At 43.9% G+C, this 19,779-nt stretch overlaps 1 protein-coding gene across 1 annotated transcript; it reads left to right on the forward strand.

The window, feature by feature from the left end:
* Positions 1-16,978, forward strand: dnmt1 (DNA (cytosine-5-)-methyltransferase 1). Its single transcript, XM_080856939.1, has 34 exons — positions 1-146; positions 1,006-1,048; positions 1,292-1,399; positions 1,642-1,888; positions 2,196-2,268; positions 2,371-2,470; positions 2,565-2,605; positions 2,728-2,779; positions 2,995-3,078; positions 3,313-3,422; positions 3,633-3,751; positions 3,869-3,961; positions 4,223-4,374; positions 4,594-4,781; positions 6,481-6,658; positions 7,350-7,447; positions 7,776-7,935; positions 8,037-8,152; positions 8,469-8,667; positions 9,099-9,232; positions 9,319-9,498; positions 10,088-10,312; positions 11,282-11,474; positions 11,592-11,682; positions 11,998-12,132; positions 12,539-12,821; positions 13,464-13,609; positions 13,863-14,025; positions 14,151-14,328; positions 14,607-14,802; positions 15,996-16,159; positions 16,319-16,435; positions 16,537-16,627; positions 16,770-16,978. Exons 1-34 carry the CDS (start codon positions 100-102, stop codon positions 16,814-16,816), a joined length of 4,551 nt encoding a protein of 1,516 aa, XP_080713065.1. The 5' UTR covers positions 1-99; the 3' UTR covers positions 16,817-16,978.
* The last annotated feature ends 2,801 nt before the right edge of the window (positions 16,979-19,779 follow it).

The following is a 19,779-nucleotide window of genomic DNA, read 5'->3' on the forward strand; positions in this document are numbered from 1 at the left end:
CATTGCAGTTGGTGCCATCCTGATTTTAACAACGTGTTTTAATCTCTGGTTTTAATCTGCAGTTATTTAATTTTTTTATTAGTTCTCCTTCCACTTGAAATGCCTACCAAGACCTCATTGCATCTACCGGAGGATGTCAGGGAACGGTATGTTTGTGTGCTAGCCATAGCTATATTTATTGCCTTTGTAAAGAGGTTGTTGACAATTAAGACCGCTAGCTAGCTTGTTAGCAAGTTATTTTGCTGTGCATTGGCAAAATTGACACTCCCTCATAGCGACCCCGTTACCTGCAGCCTAATTGCTGTTTTGTCAATAAGTTGCTTTTCAGCTAATGCTACCGACGTGTACAACCCGTTTGGTTATGATGCTAATCATGCATTTTGTCTGTCGTCTGTTATGATGTGATTTTAGTAAGTGTTATGTGATGCTGATCAGCGCCATTCCATGTTTGGGTTTCTGGTTTGGGCAGTCTGTCTGAATTTGGCGCCAAATATGTTCAAGCCAAACATGATGGATCCACAAACGTTAGCTAACGCGTTAGCTGTCTAGATGGTATGCCATGTCTGAACTACGATGTTTTGTAGCTGTCTAACGTACAAATGTGAAAGACTGTCATCCGTTCGCTATGCTAGCTGACGTTTCGTTTAACATTAGCTATACACGGGCGAGCAGTTCACCTTAAGATGGCTGGTTCGCCGACTTGTGTATGTTGGCTAGCCACCATCCTACGTATCCCACAGCATCCACCTAGCAAAGTATGTAGGCTAACAGTAACTTTTGGCTCGTTCAGTGTTTGGAAGTGAACCGCATCTCACGTTATCTAGTTTACTTATGATGTTAATACTTTTCATCTCTCCTAATTTAGTGGTGCGTCATTTGAGTAGGGCTGAGTCTGCAGAATCAATAGCTTTTAGACAACTAACATTGTATACCTAGATATCAGAGGTCCCACACGATTAAAGTGAATTAAAACATTAAACATTCTTGTATTTTTTTCTCCGATAGGCTACATGTGTTGGATAAAGATGGGGACAACTTGTCAGATGAGGTGAGTAAGGGTTTTTCTAGCATTCAATATCCCGTTATCTAGAACACATTGGGCTATGCAGTTTATGGTATAGTGATTAAGGTCACAGTATGCAAGCTGTACTAATGTTGACCTGTTGTATTCATTATGTAACGCTACTTTTTTTTAAAATGTTTTTAAAATAATGACATTTTAAAGTAAACAATAATAATGCTTTATGAACCGCTGTGTTTTGAGTGAGTGGTGTATTGTGTTTCTCCTCAGGAGTGTGTTAAAGAGAAGCTCAGGTTATTGCAGGAGTTTCTGCTCACTGACACTCAGGAACAACTGAAAAACCTTGAGTCCAAGCTGAAGAGCGAGGAGCTGTCTGTTGTGAGTCTCGTCACTTGCTATTGAGATGTGTCAATTTAATAATACTCAGGTTGATACGTTTTAAGGCAGTGTGCAAGTACTTAGAATGCCACACTCATTAACCCGCCCTGTACCTCTTACTGTTAATTATATACAAAGAGAAGTGCTGTGGCATGCCAGGGGGAGGGAAGGGAAAGTGTGCTTGAAATGCCTTCTTTAGGCTGTGTGAATTATTTATTTTTATTCATTTATTTTGTCTCCAGGAAGGGTACATTTCTGCTGTTAAAGCAGTTTTAAAGCAGGTGGTCTGTTTGGACAAAGATGGTCAGGGAGACTGTGTGGAGAAGAACGGCCAGTTGAATGGAATTGCGGAAAATGGCAACGGCAACCACAAAGACAACGGGGAAGTGGAGTCTGTCATGGACGCCCAGGAGGAGGGAGACTCCATCAAGTCTCCAAGTGCTCCCAAGGGCAAAGGGCGTCGGAGCAAGTCCGACCCTGAACCCAAAAGTGAGTCATTACCCCCATGGCTGTTGGTATTGCACTTATAATTGAATTATGTGATAGTAGTCATCGTTTGGTGGGAGTCTTTGTATATTCATTTTCTATGTTATTGAGCCCATTTGGCCAACAGTGTTTCAATAACATTGTGGTTCACTACCCCCCCCCCCCCCCCCCATTTAAAGCATTGTGTGAAAAAAACAGATTTTGTTTTTGGCCCTGTCTGCTCAAATACACTCCATGAAGATTTGAGACTTGTGCCAGTTGGAGTGCATGGTGGGTGGTTTGGTTCTTAGACATTTTTCCTCTCCTTCAGAGTCTCCAGCTGGCTCAAGAGTCACCCGAAACTCCGTAAAGCAGCCAACCATCTTATCAATGTTCTCAAGAGTGTGAGTGCCCCCCTTTTTTCATCTTTGCTTGCCAGATTTATATTGTGCCCTTTGGCTTTCGTTTATGACTGGACATGGTGGTAATTTTTTTTCTTTCCCCAGTCCAAAGCGGAAGTGCGATGAGATGGAGAATGGAGATTCCACAAATGGTGCTGCGGAGGAGAAGAGTCAGGAAGGGGACCCTGACGAAGTAAAGGAAGAGGTAAAGGACGTTTACTTTTCCTCTCTCATTGCGACTTGGGATTTTTGAACATGGAAGTGAGCGTATGAATAAGTGATTCATGTTTTGATTGCAGGTCCATGAAGAAAAGCGTCTGAAATTGGAAATTGATGAAAAGTAGGAATTGATTTACTGTTTGAATTTATTTTATTATTATTATTATAATAATTATAATTAAGTGTGCTTTGCTTTGAAACGGTAAATCCTGACTTATTTGGCTTTTCTTCCCATCTCCACAGGCCAGTCTTAAGGGAGTCAACCACTGAGGCCAAACCTGTGGCTCCAGCCAAGGTAAGATCACCTGAGATTTCTCCCTCCATTTTTAGAATCTGCCTTTTGCTTCTCCACCCATTAGCCTGCAGCATCCAAGCTTAAATCTTTTTGCAAAGTGGAAGACTCAAGCTGCCCAGCCATATTGCCTGTGTGTGTATAGCATGTCTGCACCGGCTTACTGTATAAGTAAACGTCTTGTTTGAAACTCTGCTTCCTCGTGTTTGTTTTTTCAGGTGACACCCCCTAAGTGTCCTGACTGCAGGCAGTACCTGGATGATGCTGACCTCAAGTTCTTCCAGGGAGACCCTGATAACGCTGTGAGTGTTCGCTTGCTCCTCACATATGAATCTAAACGTGGCTGCATTACACAAAAGCATTTGTTGAGCTTTGGTCATTGTGACTACAATGGTGTTCAGGATGATTTAGTTTTACGGAAAACCCTAGTTAGGAAGCATGTGTCAGCGAATGTCTAACCAAGTAGCACATCGATCCTTGCTGTTTGTTTGTATTTTGTGGAATAACACCTGGTGTCCTCACCCATGTTTTGACAGCTGGATGAACCAGGGATGCTTACAGATGAGCGGCTTTCCCTCTTTGATTCGAATGCGGACGGGTTCGAGAGCTACGAGGAGCTTCCTCAGCACAAAATCACCAACTTCAGGTGGACTGCATCATACATTAAGCCTTCATTGTGCTTAATATAATTAACCACTCATGTCACTGTATGTCTTTAGCGGTGCATAGTAGTGAATGAGTGGAATTAAAAGATAAACCGTAACAACTTCCTTAAGTATACGCTTTTCCTTGCATGTGAATGTAATTTCATCTGTTCCTATGCTGTAACCCTAACTTTTAAGTCTTCTGTCTCCAGTGTCTATGACAAGCGTGGTCACCTCTGTCCATTTGACTCGGGCCTCATTGAGAAAAATGTGGAGCTCTACTTCAGCTGTGGTGTCAAGCCCATTTATGATGACAACCCGTGTATGGATGGTACGGCCTGTTACCCTGTAGCTTTACTATATGCACCCCTATATGATGTGCTTTCAGCTCTGATTGACCGTTGGAACAGACTGATTGTAAGCTTTGCAATATTCTTTTCCCTCGAAGGTGGGGTGCCTGCTAAGAAGCTTGGACCCATTAATGCTTGGTGGATTACGGGCTTTGATGGCGGAGAGAAAGCACTTATTGGATTTACTACAGGTAATGTTGGTCATAAGTCATTTTGTTAATACTGAGTGACTAGTAGTTGTATTACTTGTGTAATGTTCAAAATGTGGTCTATAGCACCAGCTGGACTTCTATTTAGCCATTGAGAAGTGCCCAATTAGAAGCACGATTGATTTTGTCCATCACTAAAGTGTATCAAGGATTTGGACAGACACCCTAGTCTTATTCCTTCAGTCTTGGCATTGAAATGTTTTGTGTCTGATGTGGTTTCTGTCATGCTGTTGTGTCCACCAGCTTTTGCTGACTACATCCTCATGGACCCCAGTGAGGAGTACTCGGCCATCTTCGCACTCATGCAGGAGAAGATCTACATGAGCAAGATTGTGATGGAGTTCCTGCAGAAGAACCAAGATGCTACTTATGAAGACCTTCTCAACAAAATAGAGGTGTGTGTGTGTGTGCCATGGTTGTGTAATTGGCAATTTGCCAATACCTCAGGCTTGTCTCAAGTATGAGAAACTTGAATGTGAATTAAAAAAAGAGAGCATTTCTTATGTGTTTATTATAAGGGTCTTTGAGAACTGTGAAAAGTGCTTATTTATTATTAACAACTTGCCTGCTCTCTTGGCGAGTCTAGCATTCACGCTTGGTTATCTCCCACCCAGACCTCCGTGCCCCCTGCTGGTCTTAACTTCAACCGCTTCACGGAGGACACTCTCCTGCGCCACGCCCAGTTTGTGGTGGAGCAGGTGGAGAGCTACGATGAGGCTGGCGACTCTGACGAGCAGCCCATCATCGTCACGCCCTGCATGAGGGACCTCATCAAGCTGGCTGGCGTCACCCTGGGCAAGAGGTGGGTCTAGAGCGGGCGTGTGGGTGCAAAGCTGCATGGATGGCTCCTTTCCAGCAGGGTGCAGGCAGATATGTATAGAGCATGGCCCCCTCCAGCCTATGGCCCCCTCACCCACCCCCACCCTCTCAAACTGTCTGCTGATACTGACTAAGGCATGGGTGCAGGGCATCTTGGTAGTTGCTACAAAGTAAGCTTGCGTGAACCAGGAGGTGTTCCTTCACTGTAATTGGCATCTCAGCTGGCAGATGAGTTTATTTTGCATTCCAAGTCTCCAGGACTGTCCAATCACTCATTTTGTGGGAACTTCAGAGGCCCCCATTCATGTCGAGAAAAGGCTTTAGACTTGAGGTAATCGTTTTATTTGTTTTTATTTTTTTGTGCCCAGCTTGGGAGTTTCAATTTCACAATTGCCTCAGAGTTTTGGCTGTACATTTTAAAAATGTCCAAATTGCACCACTTTAGATTCCTTCCGCCCTGCCCTGTTGGTTCAGCAGAAGTTTAATGTCCCCATGCAGTTTGATGTGGTTAATGCATCTGGGCTGTGTTAATGTTTCATTTATGTAATGAGCTGCTGGTTAGTCGGGGACATTTTGTTTTTCTCCTCGTCCTGCTGCTTTAGCTGTGCTTCCCCTCTTGTGTCTAACCACCCCTCTAATGTTCTTTAACGCAGCATGCTGCTGCACTGGTAGGTACACTCCTGTTCTTGAATCAGTCCTCAAGTGGGGTTTGTTTGTTTGTTTTTTTGTTTGTTTAAAAATATAATTAATAAGCATTGTGGAGTGACCGGTCATGGGTGGGGTCATTGTTGTAGCCAATAATCCATGGCTGCTTTAGGTGATTGTTCCATCCAGGCTTGTTGAACATATTAAAGGCCTTTTTAAAAAATATACATTTAATATACAATTGCATTTTCATTCACCATGTCTAGTGTGACTGGCATCTTAAGGTGTGGCAAATTGGGTTCATAAACGTCTCTCCTAAAGTATGGATGTGCTGTGTCAGAGATCACATTCAGGGGTCCAAGCACTGGAATAGCCTCAGCCTTTTTTTATTCATATTGTCCATGAATAAAGGATGGCTGTGTAATTATCAATTCCCTTTCATCGACGCTGGCCTTGCGCATTGCAAAAACTTGTGCGTTATGACCTCTAATTCTGCACCTGATTGACCAAGATGCAGCGCATGCCCATCCCGAGGCTCTGTCTCACCCGTTTTTGCAATATGTTTTGGTCACCTAACTATCCTGTGTTTTTGCCTGATTCGCTCGTGTGAACCTACACTCATTGATCTAATTCTTAATTCCCCTCCCTACCTTGACCTCTACCCCTCTTCTAGTCCTTTAAAGCCCCCACATGTGTGGTTAAGTTTCTCTGAGACTTGTAAATATGCCATGGAACAGTGTTGTATAGTTCTTGAACCAACACCTCCAACTATGTGAACCCCTTCCAGTGAGTGATTCTCTTATCCAAAGGTGCTTGGACCCAGCTTGTTTCGCTACTTGTGGTCAAGATGAGTAAAATTGGGTTGTTTACATGTCATTCATTTCTGTAATGGTTCCATAATGCTCCATTGTGGCCTTGTCCAGTCGTCTTAACCTGCATGGCTCCCCTTTCCTTCTTGGGTAGTGGTAGTGTTTGCATTGGTGTAGCGAGACTGAAGCCTTGCGTGTGTCGTGTGTCGTCCCCCCACCTCCTTCCAGGCGAGCGACCAGAAGGCAGGCCATCCGTCACCCCACTAAGATCGAGAAGGATAAGGGCCCCACCAAAGCCACCACCACCAAGCTGGTCTACCAGATCTTTGACACCTTCTTCTCAGACCAGATTGACCAGATCAACAAGGATGGTGGCATAAAGAGGCATCGCTGTGGTGTGTGTGAGGTGAGTTGCCTAACATCAGACAGATCCTCTTGCATGTTCTCAAAATCCTCACGCCTGGTGCTGTGCTAGTGACCAGTACACTTTAAAGCAGTGGTCCCCAAACTTTTTAGGCCCAACATCACCGACCTTTGCCTTGGTGAAGGCAAGATCTACCTATTGAGGCGTTGAGAGAAAAAGTCTGTCCAGACTACAAACTGCACTTACAGCTTGTCTTTTTATTGGGCCTAGTTGTAATTGAATTAAATCAAACACTTTGGTCCAGCTTTCAAATTGATGTGACCAAGAATACATTTAACCACGGGTTCTCAATTATCAATCTCTAACTATAATTTTTCGAGCTTATTTCCATAGCCCATATAGAACCACAGACGGTAATTATTTTATTAGTTTAACGCTGGAACTCTGTCAGAGTTCATCTTCATATCCAATTTGAAATCTCTATCTGTCTGCAATACCGCTCGCGGCCACTACACAACTTTAGCGCTCACACTTGCCATGCATACACGGTAATAGAAAGCACACGCAGCATCTACTGTTTAGGCAAACCTGGATACAGGGCTGTTAACGATGTGTTTTTCGCCTAGAAGTCTCTAGAAATCTGGCACCTTATTCAATTTCAAGTTAAATTGGGGGGGGGGAAGCTATTGAGGTTCTGTTTTTTTTTTTTTAAGTTTTCATTGCTTTCATTTAGGTGTGCCAGTCCCCTGACTGTGGCAAGTGCTCCGCATGCAAGGACATGCTGAAGTTTGGTGGCAGCGGTCGCAGCAAGCAGGCCTGTCAGAAGAGAAGGTGAGGCTTGTAGGACTCCGTGTGTGTCTGTGTGTGTGTCTGCCTGCCTGCCTGCCCAGGCTGTGAGATTTGTTCCAGCTCAAGACTGTGCTAATGAGCTCCGGCTTTGACAATCAAGTGTGTTTGCTAAGTGAGTAATGAAATGACATCCATTCACCCCCCCACCATCTTGACCCCATCTGTAGAGTGAATGAAGTCAGTTATGGGCTGCTGTTCTGCTGAGCAAAGCTCATTTCCAAGTAACTTTATTTGGTGTGTCATATGCCTGGGTGAGTTGCCTTTGGGGTATTTTTAATGTGGTGTGTACGCATTGAATGTGTGCCTACAGATGTCCCAATCTGGCAGTGAAGGAGGCGGAGGAGGATGAGAACATTGACGAGGAGGAAGTGCTGCCCCCGCTGAAGCCCACATCAAAGGTCATGGCCGCGGCCAGGAAGAAGAAGAAGCAGAGCCAGACCAAGAAGTCCTGGGTTGGAGAGCCCGCCAGAGTAAGACCCCGACACCCCGATTTTTGCCTCTGCACGCTCACTGTGCCAACAGGCAAAATGATCCAAAAGACATGCAATGCTGAGTCTTGTGGTTTTTACAGGTGGAGGGCAAGAAGAAATACTACATGAAGGTGCGTGTGGACGACACCGTGCTGGAGGTGGGAGACTGTGTGTCTGTCAGTCCTGATGACCCGTCCAGGCCTCTTTTCCTGGCCAGGTATGACCTATGTCCCAACTCTCATCCGCCTCCGTCTTGCTTAAAAAGAGGTTTCAAAGCCAATACAGTCATTTTACGCAGAGTGACTTTGGACTAGTGGCTATACATTTGTTGCTTGATCACATGTGGAGTTGGTTGCTCTGAAGTAGGTTTGAGCTTGTAGATTTGTTCAGGATAAAACAAATAAAGAAAAGCTTGAAAAATTCAGGATCCTCCCAAGTTGATCTCAAAATTGCAATCCATGTGTGAAGAATGGTCCCCTTTTGGTCTTTTGTCCGGTAACTAAGGTTTGGTTCATTTGCTGCAATTTTACCAGGATCACATCGATGTGGGAGGCGGACGAGAAGATGTTCCACGCTCACTGGTTTTCCCGTGGTACCGACACTATTCTGGGCGAGACCTCGGACCCCCTGGAGCTCTTCCTGGTGGATGAGTGCGAGGACATGAACTTGAACTTCATTGCCGGCAAAGTCAACGTGATCTACAAGGCGCCTTCAGACAACTGGTTCATGGAGGTAGGCCATGGCCTGGCTCTTTTTATACTCAAGCTCATAGCGGTTCAGCTCCGACTGTAGTATGGAATCCTACGTTTGTCCAAAGGAACGCCTGAGTTGGCCTCTTGTGTCTGAAAAGCGTTCCAATGTTCCTCATGCAATTTTGTAATATTTAGATGCACTGTTCCTTAAGCAATATTGTAATATTTAGATGCACTGTTCCCAAAGCAATATTGTAATATTTAGATGCAATATTGTAATATTAGATTAGATGCACTGTTCCTTAAGCAATATTGTAATATTTAGATGCACTGTTCCTAAAGCAATATTGTAATATTTAGATGCACTGTTCCTTAAGCAATATTGTAAAATTTAGATGCACTGTTCCTTAAGCAATATTGTAATATTTAGATGCACTGTTCCTAAAGCAATATTGTAATTGCTACTCTCAGGGTGGCGTGGAGGGTGAGGAGAAGGTTGTTGAGGACGATGGCGTGAGCTTCTACTACCAGCTGTGGTACGAGCATGACTTTGCCCGCTTCGAGACTCCTCCAAAGTCTACCCCACCAGAGGACTGCAAATACAAGTGAGTCCATATGGAGCTGGTTTCCCTACCAGGCTGGTGGTCAGTCATGCCCTGGAGAATGTATTGACCTGATGTCTCATCTGCAGGTTCTGTGCCAGCTGCACGCGGAGCGCTGAGCGCGTGGAGCGGGAGACCCCTCGTGCCTTTGAGCCCCTGGCAGATCAGGACAGCGACTCTAAAACCTTCTATGCCATGGCCTGCCTGAAGGGACATCAGTTCAGAGTGGGAGACGGTGTCTACTTGCTGCCTGAGAGTTTTGATTTCGGGTGAGCACTTTCTCAGTTTTTTTGGGGGGGGCATTGTATTTTTATGTGTGTATCTGTGTTGTACGCATGTGTATTTCCATGCAGTATTTATTAGGGCTGGGGACATTTTCAATTTCTCTCAATTCTCTCTAGAACAATTCTGTCTCGATTCAGAAAGGTTCATAATCGATATATTTTTTTTTAAATGTTTAACTCATTAATTTTGTGTTTAAATGCAAGTTGCATTGATTCTTGCATTGTTCATAGAAAGTCATAATTGTGACAAGGAAAAGCTTTTTTTAAAACAATAGAGAAGGTAATTAATCTGTTTCTTTTAATTTTCAAACACAAAGTAGGAAGTGAATTGAGACTCTGAGTAGCAAATGTTTTAAAATTCGAGATGCATCGATAATCGTTTTATCGGTTTAGAACCGATAATCGGGTAAGAATCAGTTTAGGATCGAATCGTTGACCTGAATCGGAATCGAATCGTGAGGTGCCAAGAGATTCCCACCCCTAGTATTTATCACACATCGGTTTTCTTTATCCTACATCGGTTTGCTGCCGAGGTGTTTGATGGCGTCTGGCTTTGTGTGTCCCCCCGTTGCAGCGTAAAGGCAGCGAGCCCAGTGAAGCGCGCTCACAAGAAGGAGGAAAGGGATGAGGAGGATTTCCCTGAGTACTACAGGAAGTCCTCTGACTACATCAAGGGCTCCAACCTGGACGCCCCGCAGGCCTTCCGTGTGGGCCGCATCAAGGAGATATTCTGCACCAAGCGCAGCAACAACAAGTCCAACTCCTCTGAGGTCAAACTGCGCCTCTACAAATTCTACAGGTATGGTTCGCTCAATTTGTCGGTTCTAATATAGCATTGTTATAGAACATGGGTCTCAAACTCAAATTACCAGGGGGCCGATTAGCGTGTAGTCTGGTCAGTTGGGGGCCAGATTTTTTTCACATTACTGTAGATACCACTTTTGAGTGTGGCAAATTTACCCTGTGTGATCAGATCAGTGGTTCAATGGTTAGTGTTGTTGAATATCAAGTAACTGACCTGAGTTTCAATTTCTGGGCAATGCAAGTCACTCTTTGGATAAAGGTGTTTGTTATAGTAGCATTTTTTTTATCACTGTCTCATTGATAGCCCATGATTTACATTTACATCCGTAATAGTGGGATAATATCTTCATTGACTACATCTATTTTTCTTCCATATGCACATTTCAAAGCAAATGCTGTACTGCACCCATTTTGTAAAGTTGGTAACAAGGCTGAAAAAAACAATACAAAGCAGAAAACTGTGTAAAAACCTGAAACATTATTCAAAGTAATTCCTCTGTCACTTCAAACTGGTTGGTAACGCCATGGAAATAAATCGCAAGCTGAGCATTATCATTTATGTCAGTACTCTTGTCCAGAGCCACAGAATACGCACTGAAACGTTTGCATTTGACACGGTTACATTTATTTTCCAATAATGACTGCCGGACTATACATTTCACCGTTTATTATCCGGTTACTGTCAAAACGATAGATGACATTCCTCCGAAATACCTATTTTTAATTTTAGTTTTCATTTTGTGACTTCCGCTAAGAAAAAAATAGATCTTCACAGAAACTTGGAAAGTTTCAGTTGTTGTTGCTATAGCAACCCATTACTTGTTGACTTCATTCACAGGTTTCCATTATGTTAAATTACCGGTTAAAGACCCCTGCTGCTATAGAAGGACTTTCCATGCTTGAGCAGTCATTGCATTAAAATACATTTTAATTTGATTTAAATGTTCATGTCCATCCTCCTAAGGCCAGAGAACACTCATAAGGGATTAAAGGCTGGCTACCACCTGGACATCAACCAGCTGTACTGGAGCGACGAGGAGGTGACCGTGGACATGTCGGAGGTGCAGGGCCGCTGTCGGGTGGAGTACGAAGCAGACCTGGTGGAGAGCCTGCAGGACTACTCAAGCAGAGGCCCAGACCACTTCTACTTTATCGAGGTGGGTGCCTCTGTCTGCTATGAAGTTAGAGCTTCCTGTGCTGTACTGTTTTGTAACACAAATACACAAATACAAAGCTGCCTGGGAGTTATTTTAACATATCTATTCTGTTGATAGGCCTACAGCGCAAAGACCAAGAGCTTTGAAGATCCACCCAACCATGCTCGCTTGGTTGTTAACAAAGGCAAGGGAAAAGGCAAGGGCAAAGGTATGTGTTCATTCTCTGCTCTGCCACACAAATGAGTTTACATTAGGTTGGTGTTCGAGTGGCTCAACTGCGAAAGCAAGGTTCGGGGACATGCGTACTGATGAGATCTATATCTGTACTGTCGCTTGCTGTGGATGAAAGCGGCTAGTAAATACATACATTTGACATGAAACTATATACACCAATCAACTAGTCTGGCCTTGAAAGTTTAAGGTTAAAATGTTCATGCATATTTTTCAGACAAGACTCTTGTATCTTGTATTGACTAGGAGGATGTGAATGACTGCCTGTTTTCATGTGTCTCTCTCTTCCTAGGGAAGGGCAAAGGGAAGTCTGTCGCCGCTCAGGATTCTGCAGAGCCAGAGGCTCCGGAGCAGAAGACCCCCAAGCTGCGCACGCTGGACGTGTTCTCAGGCTGCGGAGGTCTGTCTGAGGGATTCCACCAGGCCGGTGAGCAGCAACCCCCCGCTCTCCACCGCATGCATCAGTTCAGCCTGTACACCTTCTCGGCCACTGACTTGAACCCCACTTTGAAATGCAGACGCCTCCTTCTCCATCTCCTTGCAGATGGGCGTTTGCCTTTCCTTTCTGAACGTTTGGTTCAAAACGGGTTGAGATGTAGTTAAAAGAAATGAGATGGTAATGGAGTCAATGGCTTTTATTTTTTTGCAGTTTCTCTGAATTTGAAGTTAAAACAAAAAATTCAGTTATCTTGCCCATAAAGATGTGTTTTTTCCCCACACTTAACTTTGACTACAACTTTTACTACTGACCGTCAATAGAAATGGTTTTAATTCTGCCATGGAGTTTCTGGTGTATAAGTGTGGGGCTCATCAGTTATTTTTTTCCCCCGTAGATATCGCTGAGACGCTGTGGGCCATTGAGATGTGGGACCCTGCAGCCCAGGCCTTCCGCCTCAACAACCCGGGCACCACTGTGTTCACAGAGGACTGCAACGTGCTGCTGAAGCTGGTCATGTCCGGGGAGAAGACCAACTCGCTGGGCCAGAAGCTGCCCCAGAAGGGCGACGTGGAGATGCTGTGCGGGGGGCCTCCATGCCAAGGCTTCAGCGGGATGAACCGCTTCAACTCACGCACATACTCAAAGTTCAAGAACTCCCTGGTGGTGTCCTATCTAAGGTGAGGAGTCTGTGGGTGGGGTGGGGTGGGACAGACTATCCTCTTTTCCCCTTGACATCCCGGAAATATGTGAAGTAGAATTCTTAAGGATTGTTGGGTGGTTGTTACTGTCGCAAGGCATTGTGGGGTAATGCTATCTCCTTTCCTTTCGTAAGGAATGCTCCAGTGTTCCCTATGCTAAAGGAAGCATTTAACCACCTTTCCTAAGCATATAGAGACTTTGACCAGCTGTCATCACTGCTGTCTCTTCAATGACCCAGAAGTGTTTTTTTTTATATATAAATATACATATAAATATTTTTAGGCCTTTTTGCATTTTAATCAGATAGGACAATGAAAGACCAGAAACAAGCTGTAGAGAGATTTGGAGTGGCATCAGGAAATTACTGCAAGCCGTTTTCAAACCCGGGTCCCCATGGGCATTCATGGTTGCGCCACAGCTCCCCCCGACCCAGAAGTACTTAAGACTGTGCAAAAACGGGGCCTGTGTGTCTGCTCCCCTTTGTCTGACCTCCTAATGGGTTTCCTACTTCAGTTTTAAATGTCTTCCACCTCCTTTTTGATATTGTTCAAATATTTTGTGTGTTCTTTCTTGAATGCCTGCGTCATTTATCCAGGCTCATGTTGTGTTTCCTCTTGTAGTTACTGTGACTACTACCGACCCAAGTTTTTCCTGCTTGAGAACGTGAGGAACTTCGTGTCATTCAAAAGCTCCATGGTCTTGAAGCTGACCCTACGCTGCCTTGTGAGAATGGGCTACCAGTGCACATTTGGAGTACTGCAGGCAAGTGCTTCCTCTTGTTCAGTGGTCATGTTGAAATACCAAAGTTCAGTCTTAACATTTCACTTCACATCCTTTACTAACATGTATCAATTCTAAAAATGTTGTGTTCATGAAGTGTGTATTTGGCCTAAGGACATTTTAAACAGGGTGTTGCCGAATTTGGTTTATTTCTGGATTAGTCATGCCATAGTCTTGAGCACATGGCCGTAATTGCATGTCTCAGTAATCATGCTCTTGTCCCCTGCACATCTAGGCAGGGCAGTACGGTGTTTCCCAGACGAGGCGTAGGGCGATCATTCTGGCAGCTGCCCCAGGGCAGAAGCTTCCTCGTTACCCAGAGCCTCTGCACGTGTTCGCACCGCGCGCCTGCTCCCTCAGCGTGGTTGTGGACGAGAAGAGGTTTGTCAGCAACATCACAAGGTAAGAACACTTAGTTTGTGGGTCGGAATGAAGTATTTATTTATAAAGGCATCTGAAGTGTCACTATCAAGTGCAAATAAAAAAATATAAAGGGAACAACACATTTTCCTCCTCTCCCTCTCCAGGGGTAATGGTGGTATCTACCGCACCATCACCGTGCGAGATGCCATGTCTGACCTCCCCGAGATCCGTAATGGCGCCTCAGGCCTGGAGATCTCCTACAACGGCGAGCCGCTGTCCTGGTTCCAGAGGCACATCCGAGGCTCCCAGTACCAGCCCATCCTCAGGGACCACATATGCAAGGTTGGTGCCCATGCTTCTGCAGCGGGTTGGTCTGTGTGGGTGAACGTGGCCAAATACTGTGCCAATGTTGGGGCTTGGGTGATTTTTATTATCATTTCTTTTGGGGGGTCTACATTCAAAAAGATAAGCTCAGCTGTGGGTGATGGTTTTACTGTAGGTTTACTGAAGTCTGCATCATTGATTAGTCACCACTAGATGGTGCTAAAGATGGGGGATATAGGGGAGAAGGAGTTGTGTGTTGTGTTCTTGTTGTGAGGTCCCTGTGTGTGTTGCCATAGGACATGAGCTCGCTTGTGGCCGCCCGCATGCGTCACATCCCCCTGGCCCCCGGCTCGGACTGGAGGGACCTGCCCAACAAGGAGGTCAGGCTGACCGACGGGACCATGACCAGGAAGCTGCGCTACGCGCACTCGGATAAGAAGAATGGGCGGAGCAGCACTGGTGCACTGAGGGGCGTGTGCAGCTGCGCTGGAGGTAGGTGGAGGGTTGGGCTACACACTGGTGGAATGATCCTTTTGAGCTATCACGCATACGTGCTGTCACAAATACTTGAAAGTATTTATTATCATTATTTTTTTTAATATGCATAATATTTGACGGCACTAATTTAAACCCTACAATCTTCTTTACAACCCCACAGCAAGTCTCCATCTTTAAGTAGGCTTTCATTTAATTACATTTACAAAATGTCTATGTAATATGCATCAGGAGTCAAACCAACTTTTTGAAGAAAAGGGTCAACTCTTACAGCCCAAAGCGATTTGTCAGCATGTATTTGATGGCATCATTTCTCTTACTTATAAACTTACAAAAACTAAAATCCCAGGACAGTGAGTGCTATCCAGATCTGCCATAATCTGATCTGATTTACATGTTTTCTATTAGCCTTCACATTAAGGAAAAATGTAATAGATCTGTCAAGATATTGATGTCGAGGGAGGATTTTTAGATGTGTATAGACAGTTAGGTTTCTAGTCTGGTGATCTGTGCCATTAGGGTGACATGACTTGGCAAATAAATAATATATATATATATATATGCGCAGCAACACTGAACTTTAATGTAGTTTCAAAACTGTATGCTCAGTCCACAGATTAGCAACTAGGTTGAGTCCTACTGATTTTTGATGCGTTTACCTTCGAGGCTATAAGTGCTTTGCGACTGCAGCTATAACACAGAGGTGTGCAAATGTGGTTGGGTTTCCTTCATGCGACACCTGCAAGCAGCAGGTCAGGTTTCCTTCATGCGAAACCTGCAAGCAGCACCATGGGTGTTGCTCCACACCCAGACAGAGCTGTGAAACTTGAATTCAGCACGTACTTGCCTCTGTTTCACATTTCATCTTGCAGAGGTGTAAGGCCATAATCATACTTGGTGTCTTCTGATGTATTGCAACATTAGTCTGACTTAATAAGACCATGTGGGATTTAAGTCTTAGATTGGTTGGTTTGGAGCGTCCATAAAACACTCCACATGAAAGTTCAATGCTGGTTGAAACCGGCCTGGTTTCTGGCTCCACAGCAGTCAGTGTTCACTATTTCTATGTTCAAGTGCGGCAGTCTTCACACAACTTCACAACTTGAAGTCAAATCTCTCTGATTCATGAGGCCAACAGCTATAGCTCTGGTACCAGCTGACTGATCTATCTGGCTGTCTGTCTTCTTCAGGAAAGCCATGTGACCCAGCAGACAGACAGTTCAACACCCTGATCCCCTGGTGTCTGCCGCACACGGGCAACCGCCACAACCACTGGGCCGGGCTCTATGGCAGACTGGAGTGGGATGGCTTCTTCAGCACAACAGTAACCAACCCTGAGCCCATGGGCAAGCAGGTTAGTATCTGATATAATTGTTAATAGTTCAATCAGTTTGGCTATTTGGAGAGTAGCAAATCTTTCCTGGGTGCATGCTATGACTAGATAGTGGTGTTCTATAGCTAGTTGGTTGACCAGAATACACTCCCACCCACCCCCCCCATCTTCCACCCTCAGGGTCGGGTCCTGCATCCTGAGCAGCACCGTGTGGTGAGTGTTCGGGAATGTGCCCGCTCGCAGGGATTCCCAGACACCTACCGGTTCTTCGGAAATGTTCTGGACAAACACCGACAGGTAGGTTTTGTTGATTAATATAACTAGAAATACTCTATTCTAACCGCTTCAGTCACTTGGCTCTGCTTGGCTTCTGACCATCTCCACCTGTCTCTGTGCAGGTCGGGAATGCTGTGCCTCCTCCACTATCCAAAGCCATTGGCCTTGAGATTAAGAAATGTGTCCAAGAGCAGATGAAGGAGGATGCAACAGGTGAGATCAGCGCATTCCTGCAAATGTTGGGACACAGTTACTTAACCTCTCTATTGTGACTAACTTTCATTTTCTCATGACATGCTTGTATTGTTTTCTATTTTTGACCAAAGAATTTCTTTGCCTTCTGTTTTCCCACTAGATCCTGTGAAACAGGTGAAACAGGAGAAAATGGAGCTCTCTGAATGAAGCTTCACTATGCCACACAAGGAATCGTACCATAATCGGCTGGAGCCTGCTGGCTGGCCATGTTGCCGCGGGCTCCTCAGCCTGTTTGTGCAGTGCCATTACGTGATGTTTTATCGTTTTCTAAATGTGATTTTAAAAAACGTGTATTTACAGATGTCCACTCCATGCCAGTGTGATGAACTTTATGTAGCTTTTTTTTTTTTTTTGTATGCTGAAATATTTCAAATAAAAGCTCTTATTAAATGTTTCAAATTTTGGCTCTTCTTAGTCCCTGCAGATGTCTGGGCCTCTGGCCAAATGAACAAATGATTGGGTGTGTTGTGGAACTGAAAGTTAAACCGTGTGCTTCCTCATGATATTCAAGTGCAAAGTGATCTCAAAGGAGAATCTGACAGTTGAACAGCTTATTGCCGTTTGCAGGAGAAATGGAAGTTCGTCTTGTACTAAATGTCAGTATTTTTGTCTTATGATTGCCGCTTAAGGCATTCAGATAAGACTTGATTTCCTGTATGTTTTGACAGCTGGGCCATGCCAGTGCAAAGACTATTTCAAGATGCAGAATGGTGTAATTCCATATCTTCATTACAAAGTGTTTGGGGAAACTACCTTTTGTAGGAATTTAACTTCTGTACATATCTAACTGCAAAGGTTGCAAGGTATATCTAATAAGAACCTCTGTAGCTATTGTATAAAGTAATTGTTAACATTTGATAATAGCTGCCATGTCACAGGGCAACAAAGGTACAACTGTGTTTGCACATTACTTCATGATTGACCAAACCTGTAATGAAAGTCAACTTGAATCAGGCTTGGTACCAAGAATGTCCAGTTGATGCGCTGAGAATACCATTCTAATTTACCACAAAGCTTACCTCAAAATTGACATTTGTCCCCTTCAGACTTAATAGGGTGACTATGTCTCTGCAATGGTTAGAACTTCCTCACTGATGCTCTCAATTCCTCAACCTGTATTTATTTCAATGCTGCTTTGTAACCACAACACACTGGTCCTTCTTAGATGTGGCCTCCAGTTAAGCCATTTTTCTGGCATTATCATGCTAACCTTGAAGATTCAGTGTCCTGTCTTTCTCAAATGCACAGCTGCTGTTAAATGCAGGGCCCTGTAACCAAGAAGCTTTTCTACATTCTATGTTCAGAGATAAAATGTGGGTTCACTTACACATACAGCCCCTGGAAAAAATTAGAGACCACTTCAGAATTCAGTTTCTCTGGTTTTACTTTTTATTGGTATGTGTTAAAGTAAAATGAACATTTTTGTTTTATTCTATAAACTACTGACAACATCCCTACCAAATTTCAAATAAAAATATTGTCATTTAGAGCATTTATTTGCAGAAAAACGACATATGGTCAAAATAGCAAAAATATGCAGTGTTTTCAGATCTCGAATAATGCAGAGAAAACAAGTTCATATTCATTTTTAAACGACACAATACTAATGTTTTAACTTAGGAAGAGTTCAGAAATCAATATTTGGTGGAATAACCTTGATTAACAATCACAGCTTGCATGTGTCTTGGCATGCTCTGCTACCGTCTTCCACTTTGCCATTGGGTGACTTTATGCTACTTCTGGCGCAAATAATTCAAGCAGCTCGGCTTTGTTTGATGGCTTGTGATCTTCAATCTTCCTCTTGATCACATTCCAGAGGTTTTTAATGGGATTCAGGTCAGGGAATTGGGCTGGCCATGACAGGGTCCTGATGTGGTGGTCCTTCATCCACACCTTCAATGGCCTGGCTGTGTGGCATGGAGCATTTTCCTGCTGGTAAAGCTACTCCTCAGAGTTGGGGAACATTGTCAGACCAAAAGGAAGCAAGTTTTTCTTCCAGGACAACTTTGTACTTTGCCTGGTTGAGGTTTGCAAAAGACCATAAGGATTGAACCAAAGAGGACTGGAGGTCATCCTCTAAGTTCATCTTCTCTGATTAGTCCCATTTTCAGCTTTGCCCAACACATGGTTGTCTGATGGTTAGACGGAGACCTGGAGAGGCCTACAAGCCACAGTGTCTTGCACCTACTGTGAAATTTGGTGGAGGATCGGTGATGATCTGGGGGTGCTTCAGCAAGGCTGGAATCGGGCAGATTTGTCTTTGTAAAGGACGCATGAATCAAACCAGGTACAAAGTTGTCCTGGAAGAAAACGTACTTCCTTTTGCTCTGACAATGTTCCCCAACTCTGAGGAGTGTTTTTTCTAGCGGGACAATGCTCAATGCCACACAGCCAGGCCAGTGAAGGTGTGGATGAAGTACCACCACATCAGGCCCTGTCATGGCTAGCCCAATCTCCAGACCTGAATCCCATTAAAAACCTGTGGAATGTGATCAAGAGGTCGATGGAAGGTCACAAGCCATCAAACAAAGCCGAGCTGCTTGAATTTTTGCGCCAGGAGTAGTATAAAGTCACCCAACGGCAAAGTGAAAGACTAGTGGAGAGCAATCCAAGACACATGAAATCTGTGATTGTAAATCAAGGTTATTCCACCAAATATTGATTGATGAACTCTTCCTTAGTTAAAACATTAGTATAGTGTTGTTTAAAAATTTATATGAATTTGTTTTCTTTGCATTATTCGAGATCTGAAAACACTGCATATTTTTTGCTATTTTGACCCATTATAATTTTTCTGCAAATAAATGCTCTAAATGACAATATTTTTATTTGAAATTTGGTAGGAATGTTGTCAGTAGTTTATAGAATGAAACAAAAATGTTCATTTGACTTTAACACATACCAATAAATAGTAAAACCAGAGAAACTGATAGTTTTGAAGTGGTCTCTTTAAATTTTTCAGAGGCTGTATATCCAGCATTGCATGCAACTGCATTAAGTTCAATTCTATTTATATAGCGCCACAGCAATTAAATTGTCTCAAGGCGCTTTACAGAGCCTGAACTCCCTTAGTGCAATGAAGTCAGTATAAATGATAGACATTCATTACA

This window comes from Sprattus sprattus (genome assembly GCF_963457725.1).
Source record: "Sprattus sprattus genome assembly, chromosome: 18".
Lineage (NCBI taxonomy): Eukaryota > Metazoa > Chordata > Actinopteri > Clupeiformes > Clupeidae > Sprattus > Sprattus sprattus.